The sequence below is a fragment of the Arvicola amphibius genome, chromosome 11 (genome assembly GCF_903992535.2).
Source record: "Arvicola amphibius chromosome 11, mArvAmp1.2, whole genome shotgun sequence".
NCBI classification, from domain to species: Eukaryota; Metazoa; Chordata; class Mammalia; order Rodentia; family Cricetidae; genus Arvicola; species Arvicola amphibius.
The window spans coordinates 46,097,381-46,120,064 of record NC_052057.2 but is presented as its reverse complement, the minus strand read 5'-3'; the positions used below and the strand labels follow the sequence as shown (position 1 = coordinate 46,120,064).

Sequence of the window (22,684 nt, the reverse complement as noted above, 5' to 3'; positions counted from 1 at the left end):
GAACAACAGCCCTGTCTTTGGTAACTTTCTAGTTCCCCAAATGTCCACTTCCAATTGATTTCTCGTTTTCAGTCTCATGCACCCCACTGTCTTGTTCCCATGGTGCCAGTCATCCCTTCCAGGGTTCCAAGTGTGCTTCGTCATCTTGGGTGTTTCTCAAAATGACATTTTCTAAAAGTCAGTATAAAGTAAATACACAAGACAGAAGAAAATACCTTTGCCTTAAAGTCACATGGTTGATTATTCTGGTTGTTCCATTTAGATAAGTTAAAAACATAGCCTGATATTTAGTTCAAAAGCTTCATCATTGCTTAGTTTTCACTAAGAAGAGACCTATAGAAAGACTATAGTGCAATTAATTAATACCTAGAAAACCCCTGTTCTAACTAGTCAAAATTCCCTCTTTTTAAGTCAGAGAATAAATGTGCTCACAATACGTAAGAACAGGCTGTCTGAAGCACGATTTGATAAATATTAACAAGCTGGTAGGTCATTCTCCCTTAAGACAAATGCCGGTCCCCTCGTGGCCCCTTAGCAAATGCAGCCATGATTTGCCTACTGCTCTGCATGTGACATACATAACGTGGCATCTCTCACTCTCCCGCAGGGGGCCTTACATGTGACATACACAACACGGCATCTCTCACTCTACTGCAGGGGGCCTTACATGTGACATACACAACACGGCATCTCTCACTCTACCGCAGGGGGCCTCACATGTGACATACATAACATGGCATCTCTCACTGTGGCCGCAGGGAGCCTCACATGTGACATACGTAACATGGCCTCCTCCAGCCTGGCTCCACAACTCTATTCCTGGGCCTCTCACCTTCATCAACACCTGTTTGATCCTGTATCGTTCTTTTATCCTTAAAGGTCTCAGGTCACTTCTCAGCCCCTTTTTAAACTCATTCCATCAAACAAAACTCATTTTATTCTTCATAAACTTCAATTACAACAGCCTGTTCTGATGACTAGGTGATCAAAGAAGAAAACGAGCCTAAATTTTAATTTATAAGGTCGTTTGAAATAACAATTAAGAAGACTTTCAAAATTCAGAAAGAATCCCAACTAAATCCATAACTTTATTGTCACCTTGAGCTAGGGGTGTCATCTTTGAATCTGTCCTTATCTGGGGAATAAGAAAATAGTGCCAGACCACTGGCTTGGAACAAGGATTAATTGCAATAATCGACAGAGAATGCATTTAGTACTGTGCCTTGGTAGTGCCTGCAGATTTTCATTCTTACTGTTGGCTTTTAGGTTTCAGGGCTCAGCTTTCTGACTTTGTCTTTTGAGTATTCATTGTTTTTCCATCGAATACATGGATTTGCCTAGTGAATTACCCCTCCATAGTCTCTCACTCAGAATGTGAGCCTTTTCTAATAGCCATGTCCGCTCCTTCTTGTCCCTCTTCTTCTCTCTAGCCAACAGTAAGTCAGAAGGATCACCTGTGCTCCCCCACGAACCTTCCAAGGTGAAACCAGAAGAATCCAGAGACATCACCCGGCCCAGTCGACCAGCTGTAAGTGTTATCCTTCCTAAGAATTTATATGTCTTTGCTTACCTGAGAATCCTAAGATAAAGTAATTGGGGTTACATTCATGACTCAAAGCAAAACTAGAGGATAATAAGAACCCTGTAACTAGAAATGTCTATAAAAAGTCATACATGATTGAGAGGAACTGAATGGATCTTGGGCTGCTTCTGTTGACTTTGGATGCTTTGTTGCTCATCAGCAGTTCTGTAAAAAATTAAAAAGGAAGAGAACTAGCTCACACAATCCCACAGTGTTTGCCAGCACTTTGACATAAATATGTTAAAAGTAGCAGTCAGGGATACTTAGGCTCTTCCTGGAAGGTGCTGCCATCAACCCTCCACACATGAACTGTCATCCCTGTCTTCAGCGACTGTCAATCCCAAAGGTCGGAGGAGGAAGACCACCAACTCAAGTCATCACAGTCAAATTCATTAAAGCAAGCTTTTTAATTTGTCTTCATGGACTGCCTCAGGCAGGGGTTAAGAGATCAGCATTGAATGTGAGGAAGGCAAGACTTTCATAGGTCAGGAGTAGAGGGTTTGGTTACAGGAGCACAACATCATAACGAGTCAGTACTAATGACTTCCTGAAACAAAGACATGGTTGCAGGGTAGGCAGAACAAGGTGGTCATAGCAATAGGTGGTCATAATAAGTGGTCATAGAACCCTGTGGAACAAAGGTGGGGTTGCAAGATGATTCTAAACAACTTTTTGAAACACAGGCAGATTGACATTCCTGGAACACATAGTACAGAACCATTTATAACTAAGGTTCCAGGTGGGGCATGCCCAATCCTTGAGAAACAGATTTAATCATAAACAGAAATGAACCTAGTCTGTCTTTACTATAAGATGGCTTTCAGGACTAAGATGGAGGCAGACTGGTCCTTCACTACTTGTCATGCCTTATGAACTAGTCTGCTTAAACCAAAACGTAGTAAGTGTAGTGTGACACAGGGCCTGGACACTTGAAATCCAGAGTCATTGCTGAACCATGAAGGGCCCAAGTGTATAAATTGAGAGTTTTAGCATCAGATGTATAAATTTAGGACTAACTGCTCCAAGGTGTGGCTGAGGAGAAGGTTTCTATTGTAGATATTAGAGAGTGCAGCCAGGGACATCTGGAAGATTCCAGAGCTGGGAGAGAAAGCCAAACACTGAAATGACCAGCAGAGTGGACCAGGCCATGTGAGGAGAGCAGGGGAGAGTGAGAGAGAGAGGAGGAGGACAAAGGGAATGCAGGCAGACAACGCCAAGAGAGAGGCAAGAGGGAGGAGCCAAGAGGAGAAGACAGGAGAGAGCACGTAACTGACAGCCTTGTATGGGAGTAAGAAGCTGGGGAGGGAAACCCATGAGCTGGAGGAGTGTGGGACAGGAGGCAGGCTGTGAAGAGCTGAGAGGAACCACAGGTAGTGTGATAATAAGGGAGCTTGGAGGCCAGCAAGCTAATAGTCACCATAGATGGCCATTTGTCCCTTCTAACCACTTTGGTAGAGGTGCCAGTGTCTGGGGTGTGCAGTTTCCTTTGGTCCTGACACCAAATAGCAAGAAAGGAAGGAAGGAAGGAAGGAAGGAAGGAAGGAAGGAAGGAAGGAAGGAAGGAAGGAGTATGGGTTAAAGTATAGTTCAGTTGGTTAAGTGCTTATTCTGCACACATGAAGCCCTGGATTTGATCCCGAGCACTTCATTAACAGCATGATGGTACACACCTTTAATACCAATGCGTAAGAGGATCAGAAGTTCAAAGTCATCTTCAGCTGAATAATGAGTTCAAGGCTAATCTAAGATACATGAAACATTGTCTCAGATGATGGATAGATAGATAGATAGATAGATAGATAGATAGATAGATGGGTGGGTAGGGGGGTAGGTGGGTGGGTGAGTGGATGGACGGACGGACGGACAGACAGACAGACAGACAGACAGACAGACAGACAGACAGACAGATAGATAGATAGATAGATAGATAGATAGATAGATAGACAGACAGATAGATAGATAGATAGATGGGTGGGTAGGGGGGTAGGTGGGTGGGTGAGTGGATGGATGGACGGACGGACGGACAGACAGACAGACAGACAGACAGACAGACAGATAGATAGATAGGTAATGCTAAAACTAAAGGAAAGAAAGGGAAAAGAGCATGCTGGCTGAAAGCAGAAAAGCAGTTTGGATGTTCTGAGACACTGTCATGTGCATAAATGTCTCTTTCACTTACTGATTTTATCATCTTAAAGTATGGAGGATGCTAAGTAATAATGATGGGAATTTGCAGCCCTCGGGCTTGCACTTCTCTTTCCCTATTTGTCTGTGTTAGTTTTCTCCTAACAATATCGATTTTGTGTCTAACCTGCTTCTCTTCTTCTGGCTTTCCCCTGCCTGTGGATTCTCCGGGATTGGGTTCCTCTACTTCTTTGCTTTCGGCGTTTTCCTGCCTATGGACTGACTCTTCGGGACTGGCTTCCTCTCGTCACAGAGCTATAAGAAAGCTATAGACGAGGTCAGTACTTCCCTTTCTCAGCCGTGCTTTCACGAGATGTGACAATTAAGCCCATTTCCCGATGTTGACAGACAGACAGGAGGCCAGTGGGTTGTGGGAAAAGCCCCCTTATGTACAGCCTTGTTTGCGGGGAGAGCCCATTCGAAAGAAGCCAGCCCAAGACCCTCATATGTACCCATAAAAAGCTTTAGAGTCCTTCACTAAGCAAAAACATTGCTTTCCCAATGTCCCAACCAGGCCAACAACAGGTACTAGTGTGTTGTTAATGTGTGGTTTCTCCAACACCTTCTGATAAAAACCCGTATTCAGCATCCTTACTAGGAGATGGTCCTCAGTGGTTTTTCTAACAAAGCAGAGACACAATTCTTAACACACCCCAAATTTATAGTGTACGATTCATGAGCAAGGAGTTTACTGTGTGCTGTTAGAATAATTTTGTGGGTCAGTCACACCACCACAAGCAACACCAGCCTTAGCTGCTGAGCCCAGGCCAGTCGAGTGATCTCGTTCCTCATCTGTGGAGATGTTTTTCTACCAAGGGAAGCACATGGCTTTGCCCCCTGTAGATAGCTTGCTGAGTATGGCCACCTCGCTGTTTGTCAGGCCTGCATGAGCAGATTGCAATGGAACCATTCTGAGCAGACAGGCCTTGCAGAGTCCCGGATGCATAAAATGGGAGGTTTACTATTATGACTTCCAGGCCGTAGCTCCACAGAGGACATATTTTTGTGAAATTATATGGAAAAAGCACTGGCTTCAGGGATCAGCAGCTGCATTTGAAGTTTGGCTCCCCTCGGTGAACGCTGGCTAGGATAACTCTAGTAATCTCAGTCAGTTTTCTGATCTGAATAATGGGAATAAAAACAGTTACCCACCTTTACCCACAGACTGTCTGGGCCCTTAAGGCCATGTGTGAAAGGCATTTTTTTTTAAAAAAAAAGTGGAAAGTATTTGTTCAGATTTGAGCCATAAACACAGAACTAACTTTGCGAGTATGGAAGTTTGAGTCTGTGAAGCTGTATTTCACCGCAGCTGTGACCACCGCACGTTCATAGTGAGTCAGAAAAGTCCCGCTCCTGGTGAAGGTGTCGCTGCTGATAGTACGGCTCCCCACAGGTCTACAGCAGGGACTGTTTATAATCACTCTGCACCATGGCCTTGTTTTTCCTCATAGTAGCAAAGATGGCGGGGATATCCCAACTTTTTAGCTAGTCACCCAGAGCAGATAAAGAAAGAAAACTATTTTTCTGGTACTGGGTACTGTAACTGTCCATAAAGTAGTATTCATATCAACAATTTAAGGGTCCAGACATTGATATGGAGTTGCCTATCATAAGGAAAAGGGCTCTCCTAGGTCTCATCTGGTTAGCCCTGGATGGTTCAGGTTTTTGGTAAATCGCTTCATTGATTTTGGTATGGTCCACCACACCAGATAGAGATGAGGAATAGGAAACCTCATGCCATCTGGGATGTACATCAGAGCAAATGCCCTCAGTGAACTGACAGCTCTGACCCTTGAGCATCACTGACCTGAACCACTCACAACCTAGGAGACGACCTTCCTACCCCAGCAACTCCTATGGCCCTGCCTACTCCAGCAGCTCCTAGCCCTGATTGCTACTCTGCTTTCACCTAGGAGCTAAGGAGCAAAATCTGAAGTCAGTTGAAGTTGTTACACTTGAAAGTAGAGGCGGAGCTACTGGCAGCTTGTCCATACATTAAAAGGGCAGAGCTAAGCATCCTACACCAGGCAGTCCTTCACAGTAAGAGATTTCCCGGGCCCAAATGTCTTGACCACAGCTCTGCCACCCGTCTCTGTTCCTAGGGTTTGATATGACTTTCCTTCTGTAGCTGTTTACCTGTTTGGATGACCCAGAATGAAATTCAAATAAGTCTTTAAACACCTTTTAAAAATATATTTCTTATCACTGGTAATTCAGTAGTTTAATTTTTCATAGCAATAAATCCCAAAGGTTGATATTAATTTAGCATTACTTTCTAAAGTACTATGAAATTTTGCAACATTGTTATTTAATACAGCTTTTGAAGACAAACACTCTTTACCTTCCCATAACTGAATGTGTGTCATGAAGTCCGTGTGCAGAAGCAAACTCTGGGTGTGGAGGTTAGGTTTTTATTGGGATAAAGAAAGATCTGAGCAATTCTAAAATCACCCATTGATGGGTTGAAATATACGTAATGATTAGTAAGCTGGACTCTTTTCCTTCAGATGGGTCCACTGAAGTTAAGGGGGAGTGCACCCCAATGTCTCACCTTTAGCTTTCCTAAGAAGGGGGAAATGCAATACAGAAACGAAAGATCAGATTAAAATTCTCTAACAATATCATGGTTCAACCAGTGCGAGTAAAATTTGAATCAGTTATATTATTTCAAACAAAAAGAAACCCAAATGAGCCTGTTTTGAAGCAAGACATTCTGTAACCATCAGGTGAAAAAAGCTCACCAGAATGAAAAGTTACGTCATGAAGAAGCTGAGAAATGCTGCGTCTAAGCCCCCTTTGGATGTGAGCCCCTTCTGCCTTCACGTTAGCTCTGTGGGAAGAAATGGAGTGTTTTGGCCACATCTCTTCTTTAGTTAATACGTTCTCAAATATTTGCTAAATAGCACTTCTAGTCCCCCATTTTATACTTCTTAGCTGCAGGCTTGAGACAGCCAAGCGATAAATTACCATAGAAGGCTTATTATATGGAGGAAATTAAAATTGTCAGAGAACAAAGTGTATGAAAATGCATCCAATCCCAGCAGTAACAATATTGCGTCATGTCTATTTCCTGCAACTTTGATAGTGTCCATTTTCTTCATCGTGAGCATATGAGGAACAAAAGCTCAGCTAGCCACAAAGGCTGCTGGCAATGGGAGATTAATACTCTTGATACTCAGTGTTGCTACCTTGAAATTTTCATTTGTGTCCCACTCTCCAAGACGTTGCCAAGTAAACTGAAATAGATTCGCAATTATTTTCATGTTTCATGAAAGAGCTTTTTAATGACACAGAAATAAAACTTTCTGATTAAAACCAAAATTATAAGGCAGATCTTAATTTTAAAGAGTTGATAAATATAGTATTTAGGGAAATGTAGGTCATTTTAACAAGTGAAACTTTCTTGAAGCTGTTACTGGCTTATGGATTTACTAAATAATTCTAAATAGATTGGAATTTTTAAAATCTCTCTGTCTTGTTCTGAACTATCAGAGATAAAAAAGCCATGCCCAGGTGAAAAATGTATCATTAATTTAAATAAGTCATAGTGGTAGTATTATATTTTACTCAGACTTTCTGATAATAGAAACAAGCTCCTTTAAACCATATTCTCTCTTTAAATCATAATTAAGAATAGTTTTTAATATTTAAAATTATAAATATTAGTTATTTTCGTTGATAGTTTTACCTTATTTTAAAAACCTAAATATGCAGTAACTGTGTCTAATTTGTCACTTTTGCTAGTTTGGAAGCTCACTCTGTCCTCTTCCTTTCAGAGTCTTGACAATCTGTCAACAGTTTGTCCCCATTGTGCCCATCTAGCATGTTCTTCATACCCTTTTTGTTTGATAGAGATAAATGTATCAGCAGCAATCAAGAGGAAATATGCAGAAGGGTGAAAACTAGCTATTAGCCTTTCCTGATTAGGGTGCACTGCCTAAGAAACTAGAAATAAATGTGCGTAAAATTCTTTGTGTGGGGGGAGGGGCTTTCCCCTTCTATAATATGTTTTCTTCAAACATTGTTAAGCCTTTTGGATCCAACTCTCTATTCACTTTCACAGATGGTGGAGAATGGGGTTGTGTGTTGAGGGAATGTGCATGTATGGGCAGCCCCAGCAAGTGTGTTTTTGGGTAGAACATGCAGTTGGGATTTCCAGAAGCCTCCCCTTCATGGGACCTTCAGGTGACTTCAGGACATTATGGCTTTCCTTTTGAGACATGATATTAAAAGGAAATGATTCTGACTCGTTCAGTTGACAACTTGAATTTCCTAAATTTTAGTGAAGCACCAAAGTGATTGCCCCGTGAGTGTTAACCAAAACAGTGGTGCTTGCCATGTGACCGCACTACAGCGATGCCATGGTGTATGGGTTCCTCAAAATTATAACTGCCATTAGCTATGCATGTTTATCATAATCTTCTGACTGGGATTGATTACCTAGCATCACCTATGTCACTGAGGTGACATAATCATACATCAGGTGAATTGGACAAATACATTTCTGAACTGAAATAAAGAGAGAATATGGCCAATTATTTTTTGGGGAAAAATGTGGGATTTAGTATTTTTCAATGAGTTTCTCTCTCCCTAACTCCCTGTCTCTCGCTGAATGCTCTGATCCCCACATGGGTCCCTAAATAGGGAGAAATGGTAAGACCAACGTCAAATTGCTTCTTCCTCATCTGCATGCTTCGTGCCATGGGCAGTGTAACCCATGCAAAGTAGAGCGGCCATGCTTCTGCAGACTGCCTCCCTCCGCCTTGCTCCGAAAGCATGCCCATTAAGGTAGTCAGACGTTCAGCGCACTGTCTTGCACTATGCCTGGTGACCAAGCCCTGCCTCATCACATCCATAAGGCTAAGGGTTTCATCACACTCATGGAAAATGATCTCTTCCTTTGGGTGTTTACACATCATTTCAGCATTCTTGTGAGGGTTTCTGCCAGGTGACTGGAAGTTAAAACTTAAAAATGAAAACACCTGTCGTGCTGGAAGAGAATTGATCGTTTGTTTGTTTGTTTGTTTGTTGTTTGTTTGTTTGTCATTCCTCTTGATTGACGTATTCCTGTGGCTCTAATATCCAGTGACACTAGGATTTGGGGCGGGCTGTCATTTGATGTGGTACCTTTGTTCTTTGGGGAATGACTTCACACCAAAGGAACCTTGGCAACTGTTCTGTTCCACAATTGATGCTAGATTATGGTCCAGTAGCCTTCACGAGAGAGGAAAGGCCATCATTGGGGCTTTGGCAGGAATTCCACAGTACTTGGGGAACAAATTTTAATCCCCTTTATTTTCCCATTAAAGTCTGAGGGTGACCAATCTCATCCTCTCAAAAGAGAAAGAAAAACAATATGTTTATGTATGCGCATGCACATGGCATGGCATGCACATATATGCACACGCATAGTCAGTCCCAGTCTAACACACACATGTCACGTGCACTGTTAGTCCTGGTCTAGCTATTGATTTTGAACAAAGTTAGAATTTATCTCATCTCCCACCTCTTCGTTTCTCCACACGAACATCATTTTCTTAGTTCCATACAGTAACTGTGCTGTCACAGTTCTCTATTGAGCTTCTTCCTTTCTTTTTTTTTTCTTGTTGCTTAAGCTGGAGCAATGACTGGCTGGCAGAAACAGCTTTGGTTGCACCTACACTTCATGTACTTACAAACTTTTCTTTCATAGGACCTGACGGCATTAGCTAAAGAATTAAGAGAACTCCGGATTGAAGAGACAAACCGCCCTCTGAAGAAAGTGACCGACTACTCCTCCTCTAGTGAAGAGTCCGAGAGCAGTGAGGAGGAAGAGGAAGATGGGGAGAGCGAGACACACGATGGGACAGTGGCTGTCAGTGACATCCCCAGACTGATGTAAGACATTATTGGTATTTATGTTGTTGTTTTGAGATAGAGTCTGAGGTTGTTCCTACACTTGCCCTGAGTATCTGTGCTTGAGCTATCCTCCTGTCTCAGCCTCGGGCATAACTGGGACTATAGATACTTAGCACCATGCCTGGATCCAGACTGTTTCTCACATGAAGACCAGGAAGGGACTGAGTCTCCAAACCAAAACATGAGAAATATTAGCTAAATACAAATAACACACAGGTCACTGACCAAGCGGCCAGGCTTTGAGGAATTGGCTTCTCAGAATATAGTCTACAGCTATCTCTTGGCCTAGCTTCTGTCACCTAGAGCATGTGGCACTGCTAGGCCTGTGTATGCCCTGCATGCCGATTTGCTATTGGATTTACTATCCTTTAGATGGCTTTTTCTTTTTGTTTTCATCTCAAAGACAAATAATATGGACAGCTAGGCCACTGGCACACATCCCTCCACCTGTCAATAAGAGAATAAGATCATGGGCAGTGATATTATAAACAGGAGACACATACTCCACCTACCACCATGGCCAACAATAAGTAAAAACATATGCACATGGCGTCAGGTGTTAGCAGCCCAATGAAATAATCAGGAGGCAAATACCATTCAAGGATGTAATGAGGGTTACTATATTTTACCCCATGTTCTTCAGTGTCTTTTATTTGATCTCTTTTCTTTTTTTGTATGTGTATGCATGTACATGTGTGCTGATATTGACATGTATGCAGTGTGTATGCTATACATATATGCACGTCCATATGGAGGCCAGAAGTCAACACTGGATGCCATTCTTCAGATGCTGTCCACCTTTTTGGAGATAGGTTCCCTTGCTGACCTGGTGCTCACTGGCTCTCCTGCCTCCACCTCCTCAGTTGCAGGAGTACAAGTGTGTACCACTAGACCTGGCCTTCATGGTTGCCTGGCAAGCATTTCACTGACTGAGCCATCTGGTCAGACCTTGATTCTTTTTCCTGTCACCAGCACCTTCATGTACTCTTGTCAAATTCTTTAAGTCTTATCTTTGTATATTTCTGTCCCTATGTGTGTCTGCCTAGATTTCCCCAAATTATACTGGTTTTTACTTTTCTTTCTTCCCTCAGCATGACTAGGAAGCTCAGTGGGTTTTGTTCATCAGAGTGGATTCTTGGGTTAGTTGTCCACATCCATTCTTTTTGCTTTTCTAACTCCTTCCAGAATAAATATATGGTGTCACAACCCCGTGTTGCCATAAGTTTGATGAAATGTCATGCTAACTTCCTCATCTTCACTCTCATTCCCCTCCATCTCTTCAGATTCTCTGTCAGTATTGACCACCAGAACATGACGACTCTATGGAAAGATGCCGTAAGATCATAAGTATTGTCCTGCTTGATAGACTACAGGACAGGGGTGGCCAGTCTTCAGGGGTGCCACCCAAGCAGTTCTGAGAGGCAAATCCAATAACCATCATTGTAAATCCGTGCTTGTGTTGGCTATTCAATTATTGACAACTATAAATACGCTAAGATGTGATATTTTGAGACAAATTGTGCTAAATTGTCTTATAATAGCAAATAAAATTGTTCTAGAGGCGAAACTACTAAGCCAGAGCATCTACACAAAACATGCTGATCGTTTCCATTTTGTCTTGACTCAGCATGGTTCAGTTCTCCAAACAGATGCTTAAAGTTCTCTTAAACACTGGGCGTACAATTGTTGGGATAATAGCTGATGGTGAAGTTAAAAGATTCCCACAATTCCCTCTACAAGTTAAATCTTGTGCTGAGGAGGTTGAGGCATCTGGAGGGTGTGTACTTATATTCTGCCTTCAAAGATTTTCTTTACAGAGATAAATTATAAATGGAAGAATGCAAGGTAATCTAATCATTTGGGCCAACCACAGATAGTTTGTGGAAAAGCATGAAAGAACATTCTAAGCCCCTACCATATTTTGTAACTCCATGAATGCTGTTTCCCCTCTACCCTCTAAAGGAGAATTAGAACTTATCTCTCAGGACAAAACATCTATTTTCTAAAATTCCCCAAGACAGCCTACATTGTGCATCTCTCTGCCATCTGGTCATCTGTCCATTTGGAAATCACCTACCCACAGCCCAGCCTGCTATGATGAAGAACCATCCATTTCTGTCCCTTCCTCCCCCATATCCATTGCCACTATTTTCCCAGTAGCCCTAAGTTTGCATGTCATATCTTGAGTCAGAATTGTTGCCATGTTTGTCTCCCTGTTTGAGCTGAGAAAGTTCCTGAGGATGGGATAGTGGCTTGTCCGTCTCTCTACCCTGAAGACTTTGTTTTGTCTGGAATTGAGCATCTTTCTAATAATTCTCCAAATTAACCATGATTTAATTACAGTGAGTCAAAATGGCAAGACCAGACCTATGGCCTGATCCAAGGGAAAGACATGGATGTTAGTAACCCAAATAATAGTCAGAAAGACAGGTAAGAACACAAAATAGGACCAGAAAATCCAGGCAGAGGAAACTTGAAAAAAATACACAGAAGACTGCATATGGTGTAAACATGAAGTTGTCACAGTAGAAGAGAATGTCTGGGTCAGAAACACCAGAACAATAGTGTGCACGTTAGCATGCAACCATTGGAAACTGTATCTTGAGCCATAATATTAGGTGATCAGTGCTATGTTTGAGGGAGGGCATTTCAGTGGGACAATTTGGACACTCTGGTAAAGCCATTCACAGGATCTGTTACTATAACTCTGGTTACAAATGATGAGCTAAGGCTACAGTGGAGACAAGACCGGACGTAGTTCTTAAAGACCTGGAAATTTTAGATAGATTGAAATGATTGTCCATTGAAGACTATACACACAGAAAAAGGAGACAGAGAGAGATAAGGTGTGTGTGTGTGTGTGTGTGTGTGTGTGTGTGTGTGTGTGTGTGTGTGTGGTATATTCCAGTATGATCTGAATTATAGGTTTTTTTTTTCATGAGGATTAAAAACAGATACAGTCTGTTCTCCAACATGCCATAGAAATTTTATACTATTAAAACTCCATTATAAAACAGCTACTTCTATACATATTAAATGCTTTGGGGCTACAGTCTCTTTGTATATGTCCTTACCGCCTTCATATTTTTTTGTTAAGATGAACTTTCAAGTTTTATGTTGTATATTTTTAGAGAAAATAGAAATACATTGTTACACAAGTCACTCCTGCAAAGTGCACACAGAATGAGCTTCTCAGAAATGGAGGTCCAGGCTTTCACAGCCCTGGTTCCAGTGTTCAGATAAGAAATCATCTTAGTACAGCTTAATACTGTTGCATAACATGTAATCTATAGAATTCCACTTAAGTTTGAGCTCCCTAACTAGTTGATTGCATTTTGTAACACCTCCTGGTGGGATGAGGGGCGCTAGGGAGTGGAAAAAATAGCCCCAGAGCATAAGTGATTATAACTGATGTAAGAGTTGTAAAGTACTTTTAATATATGTATATCACTAAAGCATATGATAGACACAGATTATTATAGCCAGGAAAAGTAAAAGGCTTATATGATAGGAAGAACAAGGTCCGTTTGCATTATGTGGAGCAAGCTGAAGAGGTGCCCTTTGTGTCAATGTGTTCCCTGCAATCCCAATCCAGGCTTCAGACTGTAAGGCACTGGCTATGGGTTGACCAGATGGCTCAGTGATTAAGAAACTTCATTGCTCTTCTAGAGGATGGAGTATAGGCCTGATGCCTGCACCCAGTGACATACTGTAGCTTGTAACTACAGCTCCCAGAACCAACACTCTTTCCTACCCTCCCAAGCACCCACACACATGTGCCATACACTCACAAATACAGGTAAATGAAAATATTTTTTAATAAAAAAGTAAGTCCAGATAGTGACCATGTAGTCCTAACACAATTCATTTTATCAGTCCCATGACGTCATCTAGATGACGAAAGCCGCATGGCTTCCTTTTCCCTCCTTCCACTCTCCCTAAAGCACCATGGTTCCAGGCCATCGCCAGCCTCTTCAGCTATGCAGTGCCTCCTTTGAAGGCCTTTGCCCTCCCGTGCTTTTTCATGCTCAGGCAACACTTTACTCCTCAGTCTTCACAAGCCCTTGCATTCCTGCAACCAATGATAGCCCTGGCACATTCCAGCCAAAGGAAGCCTCCTGACAGTCTCGGAGCCCTTTCCCAGTGCACTCCTTTCCTGGAGCCACGGTCCCTACCCTGGTCCCTTCGTCCGGCACACCTGCCTTGGGTCCCTACCATCGTCCGGTTGTCCTGCAGTCCTGCCTTGAGTAGGAGTGATCCATAGCACCCGTCTGTTCTGTGGAGACTAAGTGCTTAAGCTGAGCAATCGCACCGTGCCAGGATTTTTTCTGTCCACTCCCCTCTGCCAACCAAGGACCTTTCAGAAAGCAGGTGCCCAAAAGCATGTATTGTATTGAATTGAATTGAATTGAATCAGTCCCTCCAGGAGCACTTTGACAAATCCAATTAGAGGGAATTATTGTTCCAAACCAGTACTCTAATTACAGGAAATTTCCTATATTTTTTTCATCTGAATCAGTGGTAGGATTTTATTGCTTGTTTTGATTTAATTTGTCTTTCACAAACTCCATAGGATTATGGATAGCTAATTTTCCCTACCCAATCTCTATACTAAGAAAAATTATTTCTCAAATAATGAATAGTTAACACAATAAGAGGCGATATTTGGGGGCTCGAGAGATGGCTCAGTGGTTAAGAGCATTGCCTGCTCTTCCAAAGGTCCTGAGTTCAATTCCCGGCAACCACATGGTGGCTCACAACCATCTGTAATGAGGTCTGGTGCCCTCTTCTGACCTGCAGACATATACACAGACAGAATATTATATAATAATAAATAAATAAATAAATAAAAGCCGATATTTGTTGTTTTAGCCATAGTCATTTGGGGGTTTGGTTTTTTTCTCTCCTTTCCTTTATGGTTTCTAAGCATTACTTTTTTTAGGATAGTTGTGGTTTTATAGGAAAATCAAGGTGATAACGGAATTTGGGGTTTTGCCCCTTCAAAGTTATCTACACAGTCCTTAGGAGGAGCGTCTTATATCCGCATTGCCTGTGCTACATAAATGAGCAGCACTGACATGAACTGGTCAGGCTGGCCAAGCCTGCTGCCAGCTTTGACTCTCATGGCCTTCTCTTCCTCCATGTTGCATTTAGTTGCACAGCTTCTTAGACTCCTCCTGGTTGGGACACTTTCTCAGACTCTATTTCTGTTTGGAAACAAGTGTTAAAGGTTGATTAGGCATCTTGTAGACTGTTTTTCTTTGGGGATTCTGGGGTTGCTTAAGCCAGTGCCTTCTCCCCCTTCCCTCCTCACTGAAGAGGTTCACATAGGTCTAAAACAGATTTTCTATCCAAGTTTATATGCTTACTGGAAGCCTTTAACATAATTTTAAATGTCTAATTTTTAAGTTTCTTAGATTTATTTATTTTATGCATATGAATGCTTTGCCTTCGTGTATATTTGTGCACCATGTATGTTCCTGGTGGAAATCAGAGAAGGGTGTTGGGTTCCCTAAAACTGGATTTAGGGATGATGTGGACACAGGAAATTAAACCCCAGTCCTCTGAAAAATCTGCAAGTACTCTTAATTACTGAGCCATCTCTCCAGCATCAACCAACCCTGATTTTAAGTACATATACATTAGAATTGATTCTTTGCACTACAAAGCCCTATGGCTATCCGAAAAGAATGATTTTGCTTTTCCCATACTATACACTGAATTTTCAAAACGCATGTTGATACATCATAGTGAATCCAGTACCAAAGGTACCTTTTTAGGTGACAGAAGTTAGAATTGGTTGCCTAATACATTTAAACATGATAATAATTATCTTTATAGCTAGTCACTCATCAATTTACAAAAGACCTATGCTTTGATAGAAATCAAAACCCTCAGTAAAATTCCTACTAGGGACACTAAGGAAAGCCTTCCAGTCAGGTACTGAACACTCACTGGGTGCCTCTTGAATGTCACACTCGTCACACAATACCAAGGACATACACACAGAGGAGATCTAATCATTGAAGGACCATGTGTGGATGCCGTGTAGAGATGTAGAGGTCTGTGTAGAAACAGTGGGGAGCCATCTGAACCGTATTAAAAATGTGTGCTCTAGGGGAAGGCAGAGAATAAGAAAGAAGCAGACTGGGAAACAGGTCAGACAAATCACCGAGGGTTTTGTCATATAATATGCACAGAAAGCAACTGTACGTTAAATATTGCTTGAGCTAGAAGAGGGTAGGGCTTGCTTTTAAAATTCCATTAGAGACAAGGGCCCAATAATACCTTTAAAGATTTCATAAAGGCCTATAACTTTTAAACTCGGTTGACAGAGAACTTCTGAACGTTGGAAGAAAAAAAGGATCAGTTGTTCAGTGAATTTGAAGGAGAAGACTGCCATTAATGAAAGAGAGGAAGCCAACTTCTTTTGGTCACTTTTAGAAAAAATCAGAAAAAATTTGAGATGTGTTTAGGAAGCACAATAGGAAGGGCCTAGGCTGGACATAGGGAAGAATGAGAAGGAGGGATCCAGAATGGTGAACACAATAAACCAATGGTTCGAAAGTTAGTCACTTAGATAAATATTGCATGAGGAAGGTCATGCCCTCAACTGCTACCCAGGTATATAAATGTCTGAGTGGAAGTAGAGAACTAAGTGATTGAATGAAGAGGTTAGAGGTATTTGTTTATTATTGCAGGATAAATGGGTGAGCATAATCAAGACCACAGATTAGGGCATGCTAAAAGATTACACAAGATGAAACAGAGTCTCAGAGATCTCTTGCAGTTAAGAAGACCCCACGAAGGAAAGGGGCACAGAAGAGCAACTGAAAAGGAAGGCCAGAGAAGGGTCGGGGAACAGGAGGAATAAGCACCACAGACTCAGGCCTGCTGTGTTTAAACAGGGTCTTCAGCCCCCGACTGGGAACCATGGGCTGTACTTTGCCTTTCGAAAAGAAATGTGTAGGGCGGTGATTTGAGTGTGTAGAGAGTCTTGGGAATTGTCTGCAATCAAAAGCTATTACATTATGTTGAACACATGGTGGTGGCATAGCACATGTAGAGGTAATTAATATAAGAGGCACAGAACCTAAAAGACATATACAAAATGTCCATAACCGAATGATCCTACGTAGCAGGATTGTCTAGGGCTAGCTAAAAGGAGTTACTTACCATATTAGAAGCAAATTAACTAAGGAATAAATACAGATTGACTTTTATACCATCTATAGGGAATATTGTTGATTGAAATAATATAAAATAGAACTTGAAATAGTCTAAAATTGGTAACAGATGAAGCAGTGCTCCCCCAGAAAAGTCAAAGTATAAACATTGACTCAAGCAAAAAAAAAAAAGTAGTCTCATCTAAAAAGTTTTAGCAAATATTAAAAATAGGCAGTGGGTAATGGTACACATGGTCTATCTGTTATTGACTAATAATTGACACATAAATCTTTTCTATAAGATTTAAACCTTTAAAATAAACCCGAAAATGTTAACTTGGTAGAAGTGACCACATAAGCATTTAGAAGAGGATACTGACAAAAGAATTATTGTAGTAAGTCTTTACTATGAAATTTACATGAAAAAATGGACCAATGATAATTATTTGACTAAAATAATAATGAAATTTAAAAAGGAGAGGATTAGCTAAATGTATAAGGAGTTCACTGAGAATTTTCTTTGTTAGAAGTTTTAAAAAGTCTTTTTAATGAATATGTATCCATATCCATACTTTCTGTGATTAAAATGTTTGAATAGAGTCAGAACATTATCAAGAATTGTTTTTTTATTAGAGGAAAGTGAATCAGAAAAGGAGGGGAGGGGAGAGGGGAGACCAACCTCTGGGGCAGGACTAGCAGGAGAGAAGAGAGAAGAGAGAGAGGGAGGGGACCGACAGACAGCAAGATGTAGACAGAGAGAGAAAGAGAGCCATTATCACAAATTAAAACTGAAATGAGATTGTCTGTGGTCATGGAGACCATGACCTGACAGTACCAAGCTGGCAGTGGCCCCAATCTCAGCCTCACCCTGTGGTAGTAGCAGAGAATGTCTGATGGACAGAGGGGAGGACAAGTGCCCCCCCCGAAGGCCTTGATAAACATAGGATAGTGCTGGGAAGGAGCTCCAGTGGATATTGAAATCACTTGTGTTTAATTTTCCATACATTTTTATACCCAATACAACAGGAGGGAAAGCCAAAGATGGCTTTAACATGATACATGGACAACTGGAGCAGTTACTTGCTTCAGTACTTGAGACATCAAGTCATTCATTCTTGAGAAAAGCATTCTGTTGTTTAGGCAGTGAACCCACCCTAGACCAAGTATCCTGAAGGCAGCCACTCCCTAGGTCAAACCTCCTAATTCAAAAGAAGGAGCAGAAGTATGCTTGAATTCTGACCTGTGGTCAGAGTGCAGAGGATCTACCGGTATGGGCCATCTTAATGTCCAAAACATCAAGGAACCACTCCCTACACACCTACCAGGGTGTGCAGCCACACTTGTTGTTAACAACTTTGAGCAACCTCAAACTCTCTGACCTTCACACAAGGGAGAATAGGCTCACAGTTTTGGGTCTCCATACTCTTTGAAACAAGATTTAAGTCCCCTTAAGAAAAAGAACAACATAGGTAAGATTAAGTTCCAGAGAAATAAGAGAAGGCTTTGATTTAAGATCTACTTGACTTACCAATCTATTAATATGCCACAAATAACCATAACAATGGCTTTCCTGTGTTTGGGAATGTGGTTAATATTAATAGCTCCTTCTCTGAAAGTAGATTTTTGAATTTTATCCCAAACACATCAATTCTTACCCATATTTGGGTCCATTCAGTCCTTTACTCCAAGTGAGAAACTTTAAAATATTGGCCACACTGTCCATTTTAGATCCGGTTTTACTCTCATTATTTTGATTCTCCATTTTGGATGAGAGTCCTTTTTCTGCTGCTGGAGACTGAACTCCGGACTTCAAGCAGTCTGACACTGAGCTACCCTAATCCTTGGCAAGAGTTTCGGCGGTGTGCCTGCTAGAGTAAACCTAGTGTGTTTCTTGGTTCTTGGAGTGAATATTTGATTACATCTTAAAACTATCATCATATTTAAGAAACTATGGACAGGTCTGGTCATGATGTAGTAGTTAGTTTTTTGTGTTATAATTTATTTTATTTTTAATTAGAACTTAATTACATCATTTCCCCCCTCTTCTGTCCTTCCCACACCCTCTCACTATTCCCTCTTAAATCCATAGTTTCTTTTTCTTGTTAAATATATATGTGAATTAATGTATTGGGTTCAAACATTAATGTAATTAAGTTCTAATTAAAAATAAAATAGTATTAGATAACCAATTAGGCAAACCATACCCAGGAAAGACTAATTCTCCCTTTCGGCAGCCATTAACTGCCTATACTTCTTCATTTAGGGGCTGTGCCCTGTGAGATTTTGCTCTTGGATATTGGAATGTCAACTGGTGGTGTCTTCTCCTTTTTTATTTTATTTTATGAGACTGGGTCTCACTATGTAGATCAGTCTGGGTCTTGAACTCCTGGACATCATCAGCCTCTTTCTCTTGAATGCTGGGATTAAAGGCACCCAGCACTCGTTGACAACTTTTAAAGAGATAACAAGAATTAAAAGACTAAAATGATGAATGTTCTCCAAGTGATAATTTTTTGATACCACTTCACATTTTAAAAACACAGTTTGAATTAATCAATTGCTAAAACAGCAGAAAGAAATCTAAAACAAGGAAACCCCTAAGTCTTGAACTCGTAGCCACAGCATCTGCTTGGTTCTCCACTTTCCAAGTTTGTCTGCCAAACAATTTGGGTGCAAGAGATAAAGGATATTTATATTTTTGATCATCTGAATGAAGCTCAGATGTGATGGTGTTTCCCTTGTTGAGCAATGCCACTTGCTCTGCATGGCACAGGGCATGTTTGTCACCTTGTCACCGCACCCCATACTACCTGTGTGCTCTGTCACCTAATCCTTGAAAGTTCTCCCATGTGTCTGCTAGCATAAATCTGGTGGGTCTCGTGTGAATAGATCATCACATTCTTAGATTACCATTGATCTCTGAAGGAATACATAACACAATAGCAAGACAAACCTGGGAATAAATGTACACCAGTATAGCCTGAACAGAGAGATTCAGGAAAGCACTGAGTACTGTTTGAGTTTAGCAGACTAGTTCATGGCTGACCCAGCTAACTGCCATTGGAAGTAGCACAAATCCCCATTTGTTTAATGATTCGTTTTTGTATTCCATGTTACATACTAGGTATATACTGTCTAGATTGAAAAAAAAAACATGGATACCTACTATTTCATAAACTTCATACATATATATGGTATGTGTGATATGAATTTATATATGTGAGTATATTTTGTCTATAATATAAATTTTAATGCTCTTCCTAGAAGCCACAGGTTATCAAATAAAAAGCTCAGGTGTGGGATACCTCGCTTCAAGTTGTTGATTAGAGACCCCTCCATGCTCTCAAACATTGCCGCTGCTTTTGGTTCCTGCCAGAACTTGATGCTAAAAACCTTTTGCTTAAAGATACCACACATTTTGATCACAAAACACGGATAAATCAAGGTGGTACTGGCCTGGGTGTGTAAAACAATAAGACAAGCATGTGTTCTAATGAGAAGGAGGAAATGAAGATTGTAGGCTAAAGATCTGAAAATCTCAGCGAACAAGGGTATGGTTCAGAAGTACCTGCCTGCAAGCATGAGGACCTGGGTTTAATTCCCAGAACCCATGTAAGAATGCCAGGCATGGTGGCATGTGCATTTGATCCCTCTTTGGACAGCAAGAGACAGGAGGATCCCTGAGCTCACTGACCAGCCAGCCCATCCTAATTGATGAGTTTTAAGATAGGCCAAATCTCAAAGGAAGTACATGATTTTCTTTAGTAAGAAACCCAACTCCAGATCCCCCCACATGGGGTGTGTGTGTGTGTGTGTGTGTGTGTGTGTGTGTGTGTATGCGTATGTCTTAAAGGAATTACAAATGGCAATAAGAACAGTGAAGGCTAAAGTGGGATTGGATGTGGGTCCTGAGATGGTGTTCTAGATAGTGTATCTTACTGGGCAGGGTGACGAACGCCTTTAATCCCAGAACTTGGGAGACAGAGGCAGGCGGATCTCTGTGAGTTTGAGACCAGCCTGGTCTACAGAGTGAGTTCCGGGACAGGCTCCAAAGCTACTCAGAGAAACCCTGTCTTGAAAAACCAAAAGGAAAAAAAACTAGATAAAGTATCTGTCTCTCAGAAAAAAAGAGAGGAAAGAGAAGGAAGCAACCAAGGGCCACAGAAGAACTAGCAAGTGCAAAGGTAAGTCAAGATGTCCGTTTGTCACAGAAGGTCGTGGGGCCTGGGGAGTCAGTAGTGCCTCATAAGCCTGGGTGCTGATTTCATCAGTTTTTTTTTCCTTGGAGGCAGGAAGCACTCACAGTCTGATTTGAGAATAGGATACAACACAGGTCAAGATCCTGCAGAAATGGAAACCACAATCTAGGTGTGTTAATACAGAATGTCCTTAAAGTCACTGCAGTGACCACACAAATAATATCAATGGCAAATGTTATGTCATGTGCATTTGCTCCAATTAGAAGTGCATCTGGACAGGAAATGGTATTTACATTTTATATCACTTCATTGGAAAATGAGTTTACATCTTGCCGTGACTACCGTTTCTTCTCATCTCAGACCAACAGGAGGTCCGGGGAGCAATGAGCAGTACAACGTGGGAATGGTTGGGACACATGGACTGGAGACCTCACATGCGGACACCTTTGGCACCAGTATTTCCAGAGAAGGAACCTTGATGATCAGAGAGGTGAGCTGGTGTAACAGCCATCGAAACGAAGCACAGCCCTTACATGTTTTTCTATTCAAGCTTTTACATAGAATCCTTATAGCACATATTGTAAGTGCGCTGGCTAGGGAAGGCTAGGAACCTGTGCTTCCAAGTGGCCGAGTGGTTTTATTGTCTGCCATCTTCTTTTCTGTGCCCTCCCAAGTTTCTGCAGAGTGATTTAATTACATTAGGCCCAATTCTTCAACAGCAGCTATGCAAATCAGAGTATAAAATCTGAGCCTAAGGACACGGAGCTTCAAAGAACAGATGTTCCCAGTGCCAGGAACAGAAATGAAAGTCCTCTCTTGGTAGAGACGGTGGTTGTGTTAGCCTCTCCCCTGTGGATTCACCCTTGTGCTTTCATCTAAAATGCTCCGTAGTTCCTAGAGACTGTGCTATCTTTGTAGCTCATTAAATTAACATTTAAAAAAAAACAGCAGCTGGGACTGGAGAACACAGAAACCAACTAAGAGGTGTGCCTTTGCCGTTTGTTTTCAGCTTTGAATTTTTATGTGTATGGCTGTTGTGCCTGCATGTATGTTTGTGTAGCAGGTGCATGCATGTCTAATGTCTACAGATGCCAGAAGAGGGTGCTCCATCCCCTTTGCCTGGGGTTGCAGGCACTTGTGAGTTTCTATGTGGATGCCGGGAATGGAAACCCCATCCTCTGGATAAGCAGCCGGCGTTCTTAATGCTGAACTATCTCTCCAGCCCTTCAAAAGGGGGTTGGTTTATTAAGTCTGGGAATATAATTTTATTTGACTGGAAGCCTTCCACTGCGTGCCCTGTGGTAGCTTTGTTAACTTGAAGTGCCCCAAGCAATCAGAACCATCTTCTCTTTTCATTGCGTGCAATTTCGAGAAGAAAATAATGGGAAATATCACCACGTGTTTCTCTGCATCTGCTTTATCCTCTGGAAAACTTAATGAACAGGTTATGGAGACGGCGTGGTGGATAAAGTGCTTGCCACACACATGTGAAGATAAGAATTTGGATCCTTAGAATACACACACACACACACACACACACAAAGCCATGTAGGTGTGACAGCCACTTGAAATGTCAGCACTCAGGAGTCAGAGAGGAAACCCCTGGTCAAGCCAATTACTTAGAGTAGCCAGAATTGGCAGGGTCTGGGTCAGGG

At 41.6% G+C, this 22,684-nt stretch overlaps 1 protein-coding gene across 3 annotated transcripts in view; it reads left to right on the top strand.

Moving 5' to 3' along the window:
* Window positions 1-22,684, top strand: part of Tnik (TRAF2 and NCK interacting kinase) — a 400,877-nt gene that overhangs the window by 347,974 nt on the left and 30,219 nt on the right. For 2 of the 3 annotated variants that reach the window (XM_038348395.1, XM_038348393.1), the window contains exons 19-22: window positions 1,431-1,528; window positions 4,020-4,043; window positions 9,459-9,643; window positions 21,390-21,519. In XM_038348395.1, the coding sequence (XP_038204323.1) occupies window positions 1,431-1,528; window positions 4,020-4,043; window positions 9,459-9,643; window positions 21,390-21,519 (437 nt within the window). The remainder of the gene's footprint in view (window positions 1-1,430; window positions 1,529-4,019; window positions 4,044-9,458; window positions 9,644-21,389; window positions 21,520-22,684) is intronic. The other variant, XM_038348394.1, reaches the window with a different exon arrangement.